Below are 15,095 nucleotides of genomic sequence, written 5' to 3'. Positions count from 1 at the left end.
TGTTATTCACGCTCTGATTGTAACGTTTCTAAACGTTTGGTTTAGATCACTAAAAAGGTGAAACGTTTGGATTTGTTTTGTAACGTTTGGCTTAAATTGCTAAAAAGGTGAAACATTTGACTTTGTTTCGCAACGTTTGTAAACGTTTGGCTTAAATTGCTAGAAAGGTGAAACGTTTGGATTTGTTTCATAACGTTTGTAAACGTTTGGCTTAAATTGCTAAAAAGGTGCAACACTTCGATTTGTTTCGTAACATTTGTAAACGTTTAGCTTCAATCGCTAAAAAGGTGATACGCTTGGATTTGTTTCGTGACTTTTGTAATCGTTTGGCTTAAATTGCTAAAAAGGTGAAACACTTGGATTTATTTCTTAACGTTTATAAACGTTTGGCTTAAATTGCAAAAAAGGTAAAATGCTTAGATTTGTTTCGTAACGTTTATAAACGTTTGGCTTAAACTACTAAAAAGGTGAAACGCTTGTACTTGTTTCGTAACGTTTGTACACGTTTGGCGTAAATTACTAAAAAGGTGAAACGTTTAAATTGGTTTCGTAACGTTTGTAAAGTTTGGCTTCAATCGCTAAAAACGTGAAACGTTTAGATTTCTTTCGTGAATTTTGTAATCGTTTGGCTTAAATTGCTAAAAATATGAAGTGCTTGGATTTGTTTAATAACGTTTGTAAACGTTTGGCTTAAATTGCTAAAAAGGTGAAACACTTGGATTTGTTTCGTAACGTTTATAAACGTTTGGCTTAAACTGCTAAAAAGGTGAAACGCTTGTATTTGTTTCGTAACGTTTGTAAACGTTTGACTTAAATATCTAAAAAGGTGAAACGCTTGTATTTATTTCGTAACGTTTGTAAACGTTTGGCTTGAATTGCTAAAAAGGTGAAACATATGGATTTGTTTCGTAATTTGTTTCATAATGTTTGTAAATGTTTGGTTTAATTTTCTAAAAAGGTGAAACGTTTGGATTTGTTTCGCAACGTTTGTAAGCGGTTGGCTTAAATTTCTAAAAAGGTGAAACGCCTTAATTTGTTTCATAACGTTTGTAAGCGTTTGGCTTAAATCTCTAAAAAGGGGAAACATTTGGATTTGTTTCATAACGTTTGTAAACGTTTGGCTTAAATTGTTAAACCGCTAAAAAAGGTGAAACGTTTGGATTTGTTTCGTAACGTTTGTAAACGTTTGGCTTAAATCGCTAAAAAGGTGAAACGTTTGGATTTGTTTCGTAACGTTTGTAAACGTTCAACTTAAATCGCTAAAAAGGGAGAAACATTTGGATTTGTTTCGTAGCGTTTGTAAACGTTCTGCTTAAATCGCTAAAAAGGTGAAACGTTTGGATTTATTTCGTAACCTTTGTAAATGTTTTGCTTAAATCACTAAAAAGGTGAAACATTTGTATTTGTTTCGTAGCGTTTGTAAACGTTTGGCTTTGTTTCTTAACCAATCGAAATTTTTCACCTTTCGTAACGTTTATATACGCTTGGCTTAAACTGCTAAAAAGGCGGAACGCTTGTATTTGTTTCGTAACGTTTGTAAACGTTTGGCTTAAATTGCTAAAAAGGTAAAACGTTTGAATATGTTTCATAATTTTGTTTTGTAACATTTTAAACGTTTGGCTTAAATTGCTAAAATGGGGAAACGTTTGGATTTGTTTCGTAACATTTGTAAACGTTTGGCTTATATCGCTAAAAAGGTGAAACGTTTGGATTTGTTTCGTAACGTTTGTAAACGTTCGGCATAAATCGCTAAAAAGGATAAACGTTTGGATTTATTTCGTAACGTTTATAAGCGTTTGGCTTAAATTGCTAAAAAGGTGAAATGCTTGGATTTATTTCGTAACGTTTGTAAGCGTTTGGCTTAAATCGCTAAAAAGGGGAAACTTTGGATTTGTTTCGTAACGTTTGTAAACGTTTGGCTTAAATTGCTAAATCACTAAAAAAAAGGGGAAACGTTTATATTTATTTCATAACGTTTGTAAATGTTTGGCTTAAATCGAGAAAAAGGTGAAACGTTTTAGATTTGTTTCGTGACGTTTGTGAACGTTCGGCTTAAATCGCTAAAAAGGAGAAACTTTTGGATTTGTTTCGTAACGTTTGTCAACGTTCTGCTTAAATTGCTAAAAAGGTGAAACGTTTGGATTTATTTCGTAGCCTTTGTAAATTTTTGGCTTAAATCGTTAAAAAGGTGAAACGTTTGTATTTGTTTCGTAGCGTTTGTAAATGTTTAGCTTTGTTTCGTAACCAATCCAAATTTTTCACCTTTTGTAACGTTTGTTAACGTTTGGCTAAAATCGCTAAAAAAGTGAAACGTTTGGATTTGTTTCGTAACATTTGTAAACGTTTGGCTTAAATAGATAAAAATATGAAACGTTTGGATTAGTTTCGTAACATTTGTAAACGTTTGGCTTAAATCGCTAAAAAGGTAAAACGTTTGGATTTGTTTCGTAACGTTTGTAAACGTTTGACTTAAATCGCTAAAAAGGTGAAACGTTTGGATTTGTTTCCGAACGTATGTAAACGTTTGGTTTAAATCGCTTTGTTTTGTTTCACCTTTTTAGCAATTTGCCAAACGTTTACAAATGTTACGAAACAAATCTAAACGTTTCACCTTTTTAGCGATTTAAGACAAACAATTATAAACGTTACGAAACAAATCCAAATATTTCACCTTTTTAGCGATTTAAGCCAAACATTTACAAAGGATATGAAACAAAAACAAACGTTTCAACTTTTTAGCGATTTTAGCCAAACATTCTCAAACGTTACGAAACAAATCCAAACGTTTCCCCTTTTTAGCGATTTATGACAAACGTTTACAAACATTACGAAAAAAATCCAAGCGTTTCACCTTTTTAGTAATTTAAGCCGAACATTTACAAACGTTATAAAACAAAACTAAACGTTTGGATTTGTTTTGTAAACGTTTTAGCGATTTAAGCCAAACGTTTATAAATGCTATGAAACAAATCCAAACGTTTCATCTTTTTAGCGATTTAAGCCAAACGTTTACAAACGTTACGAAACCAATCCAAACGTATATGGAATTATGCCAAACATTTGGTTTTATTTCACCTTTTAAAGGTGAAACGTTTGTCTTAAATCACTAAAAAAGTGAAACGTTTACAAACGTTACGGAACAAATCCAAGCGTTTCACCTTTTTAGCAATTTATGCCAAACGTTTACAAACTTTACGGAACAAAACCAAACGTTTCACATGTTTAGAAATTTAAGCCAAACGTTTACAAACTCTACGAAACAAATCCATACGTTTCACCTTTTTAGCGATTAAAGCCAATCATTTACAAACTTTACAAAACAAATCCAAACGGTTCACCTTTTTAACGATATAAGCCAAACGCTTACAAACGTTAAGAAACAAATCAAAATGTTTGCCTATTTTAGCGATTTAAGCCAAACGTTTACAAAATTTACGAAACAAAGCCAAACGTTACGAAACAAAAACTAATGTTTCAAAATTTTAGCAATTTAAGCCGAACGTTTACAAACGTTTTGAATCAAAACCAAGTGTTTCATGTTTTTAGTGATTTAAGCCAAACGCTTACAAACGTTACAAAACAAAACCAAACGTTTAAAACGTAATGAAACAAATCCAAACATTTCATATTTTTAGCGATCTAAGCCAAACGTTTACAAATGTTACGAAACAAAGTCAAACGTTTACAAACATTACGAAAAAAATCCAAGCGTTTCACCTTTTTAGCAATTTAAGAAAAATGTTTACAACGTTACGAAACAAAACCAAACGTTTCACCTTTTTAGCGATTTAAGCTAAACGTTTTAAAACGTTACAGAACAAATCAAAGCTTTTCACCTTTTTAGCAATTTAAGGCAAACGTTTACAAACGTTACAGAACAAATCCAAACGTTTCACCTTTTTAGCAATTTGAGCCAAACGTTTAGAAACGTTAAGAAACAAATCCAAACATTTCACATTTTTAGCGATTTAAGCCAAACGTTTACAAACGTTACAAAACAAATCCAAACGTTTCACCTTTTTAGAAATTTAAGCAAAACGTTTACAAACGTTACAAAATAAATCCAAACGTTTCACCTTTCTAGCGATTTAAACCAAACGTTTGCAAACAGTACAAAACAAATCCATTCTTTTTACCTTTTTAGCGATTTAAGCCAAATGTTTACAAACGTTACGAAACAAAACCAAATGTTTCACCTTTTTAGAGATTTAAGCCAAACGTTTAAGAACACTACGAAACAATTCCAAGCGTTTCCCTTTTTTAGAAATTTAAGCCAAACGTTTACAAACGTTACAAAACAAATACAAACGTTTCGCCTTTTTAGAAATTTAAGCCAAACGTTTACAAACGTTACGAAACAAATCCAAAATGGAGAAACTTTTTGATTTGTTTCGTAACGTTTGTAAACGTTTGGCTTAAATTGCTAAGAATCGTTAAAAATGGTGAAACGTTTGGATTTGTTTTGTAACGCTTGTAAACGTTTGGCTTGAATCGCTAAAAAGGTGAAACGTTTGGATTTGTTTCGTAACGTTTATAAACGTTTGTAAACGTTTAACTTAAATTGCTAAAAAGGTAAAACTCTTGGATTTGTTTCGTAAAATTTGTAAACGTTTTCCTGAAATTGCTAAAAAGGTGAAACTCCTGGATTTGTTTTGTAATGTTTGTAAACGTTTGGCTTAAATTGATAAAAAGGTAAAACCATTGGTTTTGTTTCATAACGTTTGTAAACGTTTGGCTTAAATCGCTAAAAATGTGAAACGTTTGGATTTGTTTTTGTAATATTTTAAACGCTTGGCTTAAATTGGTTAAAAGGTGAAACGCTTAGATTTGTTTCGTAATGTTTATAAACGTTTGGCTTAAATCGCGAAAAAGGTGAAACTTTTGGGTTTGTTTCATAACGTTTATAAAGGTTTGGCTTAAATTGCTAAAAAGGTGAAACGCTTAAATTTATTTCGTAATGTTTATAAATGTTACGAAACAAAACCAAACGTTTACAAACGTTACGAAACAAATCCAAATGTTTCACCTTTTTAGCGATTTAAGCCAAATGTTTGGAAACGCTACGAAACAAATCGAAGCGTTTCACCTTTTTAGCAATTTAATCCGGACGTTTGCAAATGTTACGAACAAAATCCAAACGTTTGTAAACAAATCCAAACGTTACGGAACAAAACAAACGTTTCACATTTTTAGCGATTTACAACAAACGTTTCACCTTTTTAGCTATTTAATCCAAACGTTTATAAATGTTACGAAACAAAACCAAACGTTTAAAACGTTAGAAACAAATCCAAACGTGTCTCCTTTTTAAAAATTTAAGCCAAACGTTTACAAACGTAACGAAACAAATCCAAACGTTTCACCTTTTTAGCGATTTAAGTCAAACGTTTACAAAGGTTATGAAAAAACCAAACATATCACCTTTTTGGCGATTTAAGCTAAACATTTACAAAGGTTACGAAACAAATCCAAACGTTTCCCCATTTTAGCGATTTAAGCCAAAAGTTTACAAACGTAGCGAAAACAAATCCAAGCGTTTCACCTTTTCAGCGATTTAAGCCAAACATGTACAAACGTTATGAAACAAATCCAAGCATTTCACCTTTTTAGTAATTTAAGCCAAACGTTTACAAAGGATATGAAACAAAACAAAACGTTTCAGCTTTTTAGGGATTTAAGCCAAACCTTTACAAAGGATATGAAACAAAACCAAACGTTTCCCCTTTTAGCAATTTAAGCCCAACGATTGTAAACATTTTGTTTTATAACCTTTGTAAAACATCTACAAACGTTACGAAACAAATCAAAACGTTTCACCTTTTTAGCGATTTAGGCCAAACGTTTACAAATGCTACAAAACAAAACCAAACGTTTGAAAAGTTACAAAATAAGTCCAAACATTTCACATTTTTAGCGATTTAAGCCAAACGTTTACAAACGTTACGAAAAAAAACCAAACGTTTAATAGTTTTAGCGATTTAAGCCAAACGTTTACAAACGCTATGAAACAAATGCAAACGTTTCAACTTTTTAGCGATTGAAGCCAAACAACTACGAACGTTACGAAACAAAGCCAAACCTTTAAAACGTTACGATACAAATCTAAACGTTTCCCCTTTTAGCGATTTAAGCCAAACGTTTACAAACGTTACAAAACAAATCCAAATATTTCACCTCTTTAGCGATTTAAGCAAAACATTTACAAACGTTACGAAACAAACCCAAACGTTTCACATTTTTAGCAATTTAAGCCAAACGTTTACAAACGTTACGAAACAAAGCCAAACATTTCACCTTTTTAGCGATTTCAGCCAAACGTTTATAAACGCAACAAAAACAAATCCAAACGTTTACAAAAATTATGAAACAAATCCAAACGTGTCACCTTTTTAGCAATTTAAGCCAAACGTTTACAACGTTATGAAACAAATGTTTACAAACGTTACACCTTTAAAAAGGTGAAATGTTTGGATTTGATTCGTAACGTTTGTAAACATTTGGTTTTATTTCATAATGTTTATAAACGTTTGGAAACGTTACGAAAAAAATCCAAATGTTTAGATTTATTTTGTAATATTTGTAAAAGTTTTGTTTTGTTTCGTAATGTTTATAAACGTTTTGCTTAAATCGCGAAAAAGGTGAAACTTTTGGATTTGTTTCATAACGTTTGTAAATGTTCGGCTTAAATTGCTAAAATGGTGAAACGCTTGGAAATGTTTCGTAATGTTTATAAATGTTACGAAACAAAACCAAACATTTACAAACGATACGAAACAAATCCAAACGTTTCACTTTTTTAGCGATTTAAGCAAAATCCAAGCGTTTCACCTTTTTAGCAATTTAATCCGGACGTTTACAAATGTTACGAAACAAATCCAAATGTTTGTAAACAAATCCAAACATTACGAAACAAAACAAACGTTTCACATTTATAGCGATTTAAACCATATGTTTCATCTTTTTAGCTATTTAAGCCAAACGTTTATAAACGTTACGAAAGAAACAAAATGTTTAAAACGTTATGAAACAAATCCAAACGTGTCACCTTTTTAGAAATTTAAGCCAAACGTATACAAACTTTACGAAACAAATCCAAACGTTTCACCATTTTAGCGATTTAAGCCAAACGTTTACAAAGGTTATGAAATCAAACCAAACGTTTCCCCTTTTTAGCGGTTTAAACCCAATGTTTACAAAAGTTAAGAAACAAAACCAAAAGTTTCACATTTTTAGCCATTTAAGCCAAACGTTTACAAAAGTTATGAAACAAATCCAAACTTTTCCCCATTTTAGCGATTTAAGTTAAAGTTAACAAACGTTACAAAACAAATCTAAGCGTTTCACCTTTTTAGCAATTTAAGCCAAACGTTTACAAACGTTACGAAACAAATCCAAGCGTTTCACCTTTTTAGCAATTTAAGACAAACGTTTCTAAACGTTATGAAACAAATTCAAACCTTTCACCTTTTTAGCGATCTAAGCCAAACGTTTACAAACGTTACGAAAAAAATCTAAATATTTCACATTTTTAGCTATTTAAGCCAAACGTTTAAAACATTACAAAACAAAACCTAACATTTCACCTTTTTAGCGAATTAAGCCAAACGTTTATAAAGGTTATGAAACAAAACCAAATGTTTCCCCTTTTTAACAAATTAAGCCAAATGATTGTAAACGTTTTTTTCATAACCTTTGTAAAACGTTTACAAACATTACGAAACAAATCAAAATGTTTCACCTTTTTAGCGATTTAAGCCAAACGTTTACAAACGTTACGAAAGAAAACCAAATGTTTAAAACGTTACGAAACAAATCCAAACGTTTCTTATTTTTAGCGATTTAAGCCAAACGTTTACAAACACTACAAAACAAATCCAACGTTTCACCTTTTTAGCGATTGAAGTCTAACGTTTACAAACATTACGAAACAAAGCCAAACGTTTGCAACGTAATGAAACAAATCCAAACGTTTCCCCTTTTTAGCGAGTTAAGTTAAACGTTTACAAACGTTACAAAACAAATCCAAGCGTTTCACCTTTTTAGCGATTTAAGCCAAACGTTTACAAACGTTATGAATCAAATCCAAACGTTCACATTTTAAGCAATTTAAGCCAAATGTTTACAAACGTTACGAAACAAAGCCAAATGTTTCACCTTTTTAGCGATTTAAGCCAAACGTTTATAAATGCTACGAAACAAATCTAAACATTTTATCTTTTTAGCAATTTAAGCTAAACGTTTACAAACGTTACGAAAAAAAACCAAACGTTTCACTTTTTTACCAATTTCAGCCAAACGTTTATAAACGTTACGAAATAAAACCAAACATTTAAAACGTCACGAAACAAATCCAAACGTTTCATATTTTTAGCGATTTAAGCCAAACATTTACAAACGTTAAGAAACAAATCCAAACGTTTCCCACTACAAGAAATCATCCAATTAGCGACGGATATTTCCGTCGCTAATTGGCTAAAATCCGTCGCTAACTAAGTTTAGCGACGGATTACCGACGGATTTAATCCGTCGGTACATTTTGGGTCGCTAATCATTTAGCGACCCAAAACACTGAACCGTCGCCAACTTAACGACGGAAAGTCCGTCGGTAATTTTCCTGGATCAGTCAGTATTTTGGTCGGGTTAGCCGACCAAATACCGACACATTTGGCGACGGACTATTCCGTCGCTAATTCAGCGACGAAATACTCTGTCGCTAACTGTAGTCGCTCAATTGGACTAATTAGCGACGGAGTTTCCGTCGCTAATTAGTCCAATTTTGTCGTTTTTTGAGCATTATAGCGACGGAAAATCCGTCGCTAAAAGCTTATATGTGGTCGCTAATTTTTTGTTTTTTCGGCAGAAAATTCCCGTTTTTCGGCATTTTTCGATTTTCCCTGTTTTTTAATAGACCCGTTGACTAAATAATCACAGACAGACACGATAGACAACAACAAATAAACAAAAACCGAAACACAAATAAACATAAACCGAAACCGTTATATATAAATAAACGGTAAAAAAGTATACAATTCGATAAATACTAAATAAGTCAAAATATGCAAATTGTATTATAAAAATCCAAGTCCAAATACTATACTACCCCAAACTAGTAGTGTCATCAGCCGGTGGAGGTGGAGGTGGGGGAAACTGCGGTCGTAACTTCGGTGGGAGTGTAGTCATCAGTCGCGCAAGCTCAGTACGGATCCGCTCGTCGAAACCTGCCTCCACAGTACGGATCCGCTGCTCGACCCGCTCTTCAAAACCCGCCTCCACAGTACGCATCCGCTGCTCGAGTCGCTCCTCAACCTCTCTAGCAATGCGCTGCTCGATCTGCTCACTAACGACCGCCTGCTGCTGTGACTGGGATGATCCGCCGCGGCGCAATCGGCTGCTCTGGCCGATGTAGGATGCTGAAGCCGAACAAATACCGTAGACTCGCTGCTTCTTGATTGCCTCGAGAGACAAAAACAGCTCGTTCTCGTCGATCGGCTCTGGAGTCGACGAACTCCCTTCCCCAACAGCCTAAGACTGGGTCGCTGCAGCAAGCTCTGCCTGGAAACGGTCCTGAGATTAAAAATACAAATTTATAGTTTAGTGAAACTTCATAAAAATACTTCACAAATATTAGTTTAAACCTACATTTCTAACTAAAATTCGGCAGCATTTTCTCTAAAATTTGATCATCACCCATTTTTCAGGGACATCCTGTAAAAACTACAGACAACTCTGTTCAACAATACGAAATAGCAATCACAACACCCACAATAAACACGTAAACATCCTATAAACAACTAACTATATAAAGTCATATTTATATCATATTAAGCAGTCACTTAAGGTTAAAATAAACTTACATTTTTATCCTTTGATCTCTTGTCAACGAAGACAGTCCGATCAGCTTTGGTCAGGTGCAACCGTACATGCAACTCAGCTAAAGTGGGCTCTCGACCGAGCTCCTCAGTCTATCATATGAAATGAAAAAGTTAATTAGTAGATAAACAGAATATATAACACGATTAGTAATATTAAAAACATACCATAACTGTCTTATGCCTCGTAGCCGATCTCGATCCTGCGGTATGTCGAACCGGTCCGGTGCCAGCTCCGGACGGCTCACTCATCCGATTAGCTCGTGCTACCTCAGACTTCTTCTTAGCCTCAGCAATATCCCAGTCTCGCTTCCACGACGCCCAAGTATCAGCACTAACACTGCCCTCTTTTTTATCTGGCTTCATGTTGTGGAGAGTATCATTGTACCGATTAGCCGCATGTCGGTAGAAGATCCCTCTAATCAGGTCCTCAGGGTAGGTGGAGTCCCACCAAAAACCCTTCTGCAAACCATGAACTAATAAAAACAATTAGAAATCAAAAAGACAGTAAAACATAAATTTAAAATATTAATTTAACAACCTTGAACTCCTTGAAGTAAAAGCCCTTATGCTCTGCTGTCAGATTCTTCCATGAGGAACCCTCAGGGAACCAGCTAGATCGGAAAATGGGCAAGATCGCCCTCGATGCGCTCCCGCTGTCGTTCCTACTATCTAGTAACCTTTCTCTGTACATTACGAAAAAAACTTAGTTTTCACATTTTTGAAATAATATTTGTTAAAAAAAAGTTGTCAATCATACCTTGCAACATCAGGTGTAACTCTAATCCTCCCAGTCTCGTCCGTAGCTGGCGGCCGGTCCTGTGGCTGCGACTATCTCGCCGCTCTCCGCGGTGCGGGTCTATCCGCTAGCACCTGCTGCTCAGCCCGGGATCCGAGCTCTCAAGTGGATCCTGCTCTGGGTCGCCACAGCCGCGTCCACGTCCACGTCCCTGACCTGTATCCCTACCCCGGCCTCGGCCGGCAGAAGAAGAACCTGAACCTCTCATATCTGCAAAACAAATTACAAAACAATATTCGACAAGAAAAAAATAATCACATCTATTATAAAAACCATAACACATAATTTTTTAACAAAATAAAGTTACTACATCAACAAACGTAAATAAAAGTCAAAATTCTACAGAAATAACATTAAAACAAATCATGCAATTTCTATATCATCTTCCGCTCCAATGTCATCATCGTCTGATGAGGATGGTGGATAATCATCTTCCGTCTCTACTATTGGAGGGTTGTGTAATGCAGCCTCGTCTGCCTCGCCATTCGGATCAACTAAATTTGTCGGGTCGTCATTCGTTATGACATCGAGCGGATGTTCTGCACTATCATCTTGGAAAGTTGGAACAGTTGTTTCAGGCATGTCTAGCTCAGAGCGAGCTTTTATCTAGCACACTGCCCACCAATCTTTCTTGTCCCGCTTTTTGTTAGGATAAGGTAAGTAATGTACTTGATCGGACTGTTCAGCTAAAATGAAAGGTTTGTATTTGTTGTATCTCTTTCTGTGATTAACATCCACTATGTTATACCGAGGATGGACTAACATACCAACCGTTTTTGTAGGATAAAACTAATTACATTTAAATAAAACCGTCCTCTTTATTGGTAAAGCTGGATACTCTAACTCAATAATGTCAGTCAACACTCCATAAAAGTCGCTTTCAGCTGGGCCGTAGAGTTATCCTTTTACATAGACTCCGCTATTCATTGTAACCCGATCCTCCCCATATTCTTCAGTATTGAATTTAAACCCGTTCACACAGTACCCCTTGAATGTTTTGACCGATCTAAGCGGTCCTTTTGCAAGACTTAGAATATAGGGATTGGTACAGACAGTTGGGTCTTTCCCCTGTAGCACAATTATTATACGGATCAACACGATAATATATACAACTACGACGATAAAACAACATTCATACTTACATATTGCTCGAACCAAAAGGCGAATTCCCTCTCCAACTTGACTACAACTTCGGTCTGTGTAATTTCGGGGTTGAATTCATACAACTCGCCTTCAAAAACTCTTTTTACAAGAATATGAGCGAATTAATACAATTTGTATCAAATTCTTCAATACTGAATTTAAATTTGTATATTAAGACTTACTCTCTCTAAGGTTCTATTTCAGGGCAATTCAAAAGGATGTAGCTTCGGGCAGCAACATATTCAGCATCATCCAGATATCTATTCCGACAAGCACCTACAGGTCGCCCTTTCGGTTTGAAAATAGATAATCTGTCGAAATCATCATCAACGTCCATTTCGCAAACTTCATTTCTTTGCATCCGACATGGTACCATCAGATCACCATCCTTGAAACAAAAAGATGCAAATTTTTCTGTTTCCTCCAGTAGATATCGGCTGCTAATGCTTCCTTCCACTCTGCCTTTATTCGAAACCTTATTTTTGAGTTTTCTCAGGTATTTGCATAATCATATAATTAGTTCATTTACCTAATTATCGGTTGACGAAATAGAACTTTAAATATATCACCTTTCAAACGGATACATCCAACGATACTGAACAGGTCCTGCCATCATAGCTTCGTACGGAAGGTGTACGGGGAGATGTTCCATCGAATCAAAAAAACTCGGCGGAAATATACGTTCCAACTTGCACAGTATCTTCGGGATATCAAGCTCTAATCTCCGAAGATCTGCCTTTTTCAGCGATGTGGTAGTTAACTCTCTAAAGAATATACTCAACTCTGTTAAAGCCTCTCACACTTCTGCCGGAAGAAGCTCCCGAAGAGCAATTGGAAAAAGTCGTTGCATGAAGACATGACAATCATGACTTTTCATGCCCATAATCTTTAAACTGTTTAAATCAACGCACCTAGACAAGTTGGACACGTAACCGTCCGAAAACTTTAACTTTTGAATCCATTCTAACAAAATCTTTTTTAAATCTCTGTCCAAAGCATACAAAGCCTTTGGATATCTACCAGTTTCCTCATCTTGTGCCAGGCCAGGACGATCACAAATTTTATTCAACTCTGCCCGAGATTTTGCCGTATCTTTCGTCTTACCAGGTACATTGAGCACGGTATTGAAAACGTTGTCAAATACATTTTTCTCAATATGCATGACATCGAGATTATGCCGGATCACATTTGTCCTCCAATATGGTAAATCCCAAAATATACTTTTTCGGTTCCAACCACGGCCTTTAGATAGTTCATCATTCGTAGCCTTAGCATCATTCTCCTAGGCCCTCTTAAACCCTAGACTGTCCACCTCTGCTAAAACTTCATCTCCAGTCCTCACACCTCCAAATTGTTGCCTTACTTGTTTGCCTTTTCGGAATTTGGTAACATTCCGACGGAAATGGTGACCTGTAGGTAAAAACTTTCTGTGGCAATCAAACCAGGATTGTTTACCACTCTCGGGCAACGTGAAAGCCTCGGTATTTTCCATACAATGCGGACATGCCAATCTTCCTGATGTGCTCCAACCAGACAACATTGAATAAGCGGGAAAGTCATTAATTGTCCACATAAGCGCCGCCCTCATTTGAAAATTCTGCCGTTTTTGAATGTCATACGTCCGGATTCCAGATTCCCACAACTGATTCAACTCTGCTATTAATGGCTGCAGGAAAATATCCATATGGTTTTTTGGATTTCCGGGTCCGGGACAAATATTGTTAGAAACATAAACTCATCCTTCATGCACATGCCAGGAGGCAGATTATACGGCGTCACAATAACTGGCCAGGAAGAATAATTTTTCCCAACCCGTCAGTACATAATCCTAGCCTGATATTTCTTGTTTCGTCAGCAAAATCTGTATGCAACTTACGGAATCGTTTCCAAGCCGGAGAGTCAGAAGGATGACACATCTTCTCGTCTTCCATTTCATGTTCAGCATGCCATGTCATATGTTTAGCTGTGGCTTTGGAAGAGTAAAATCTTTTCAGCCTCGGAGTTAAAGGGAAATAAAACATTTTTTTGTACGGAACGTTAGCCCTTCTTTTAGCCGAATTGCTTTTCGTAACAGGTTTCCACCGAGGAAATGTGCAAACTTTACAGTGGGTTAAATCCTCGTCCACCCCCCAGTAAATCATACAGTTGTGGAAACAACAATCAATAACCTCGACCGGCAACCCAAGACCTTTCACCAGCTTCTTGATATTAGCAAAAACATTTGGCATTTTGTTGTTCTCTGTAAGCAGTTCTTGTAATAAACAGCAGGTGTCATCAATCAAAGATATCGACCCCTGATGTCGACACTTAATATCCAAAATTTCAACAGATGCAGACAGGGGTGAGTGTCTGCTATTTCCGGGCCATATTTCTTCTTCTGCCGCACTCATCATATCAAAAAACTTCTGAGCTTCGTCATTCGGGGTCTCTTCCTCAAAAACTTCGGGACCAGCAGCATCAATAACCATTCTCTGACCAGAGTTTAAATCTCCCCCTCCCTCATTATAGTAATCGTATTCATTAGCCGACTGCTGAACTACAAGAGGGACATTCACCTCACCGTGGTGAATCCAGACATAGTAATCTGGAACAAACCCAGACTGCAAGAAATGTAGTTTCACAACTTCGACATCTCGAAAATTCGTATTTCTACATTTTTTTCCAAGAACATGGGCATTTTATCTCTTCTCCACTCATACACTCGGGATGTTGTACAGCAAAATTTACTAACTCTTCAAGATTAGGGAAAAAATATGGCTGCAGGAAGCCTCTGTCATGCCTCGTATACATCCAACTGCGGTCTGGATTCATTTCTGGAGGACGTACAATTAGGTACTGGTTCATAAGCTCAACGTAGCAAAGTCAATGTAATTGACTGCTAAAAGGGTAGGGTCCTATCCCATTCGCAAAACTGGCGCCCCATAATTCGATCACGATATATGCATGAATACGGAAAAAATATTCGGCAGCCTTCCGGCGTCGTTCCCCAGGCGCATTATATAATATAGGGTGTGTAACGCTAATGATATATTCCGTAAGGAATAAGCGTTACACAACCTATATTAAATACCAACCCGGAGAACATACGCCAGAAAAGTACCAAATATTCCTATACCATATCCATACATATATGTTTTTTCGTGATCAAATTACGCAGACGACGTCAGTTTTACGAACTGTACACACGTACAATCCAGTGTCGTTCAATCTCTTTAACACACGGGATGGGCATCTACGGCTAGGTAAGATCTTATTCAGTGGAATAAAATCTTTGTTAATTAAAT

General features: G+C 35.8%; 1 protein-coding gene across 1 annotated transcript; it reads right to left on the bottom strand.

Annotated features, from left to right (window-relative positions):
- Window positions 1-8,983: 8,983 nt before the first annotated feature.
- On the bottom strand, window positions 8,984-10,244 carry LOC126657551 (uncharacterized). Its single transcript, XM_050352257.2, has 4 exons — window positions 10,038-10,244; window positions 9,855-9,962; window positions 9,264-9,564; window positions 8,984-9,218 (listed from the first exon to the last, which is right to left on the bottom strand). The coding sequence occupies exons 1-3, from the start codon at window positions 10,233-10,235 to the stop codon at window positions 9,523-9,525; spliced, it is 348 nt and encodes a 115-aa protein (XP_050208214.1). The 5' UTR covers window positions 10,236-10,244; the 3' UTR covers window positions 8,984-9,218; window positions 9,264-9,522.
- Between the last annotated feature and the right edge of the window lie 4,851 nt (window positions 10,245-15,095).

The sequence above is a fragment of the Mercurialis annua genome, linkage group LG7 (genome assembly GCF_937616625.2).
Source record: "Mercurialis annua linkage group LG7, ddMerAnnu1.2, whole genome shotgun sequence".
NCBI lineage: Eukaryota > Viridiplantae > Streptophyta > Magnoliopsida > Malpighiales > Euphorbiaceae > Mercurialis > Mercurialis annua.
Note: the sequence above shows the minus strand (reverse complement) of the source record. Positions and strands in the feature narration are given on the sequence as shown.

Coding starts and splice junctions, on each gene's coding strand:
- LOC126657551 (XM_050352257.2), bottom strand. CDS start 10,235: ATGAAGCCAGATAAAAAAGAGGGCAGTGTTAGTGCTGATACTTGGGCG. Junction 9,963..10,037: donor CGAGGCATAAGACAGTTATG/GTATGTTTTTAA, acceptor TTCATATGATAG/ACTGAGGAGCTCGGTCGAGA. Junction 9,565..9,854: donor AGAGATCAAAGGATAAAAAT/GTAAGTTTATTT, acceptor TTTTAATCTCAG/GACCGTTTCCAGGCAGAGCT.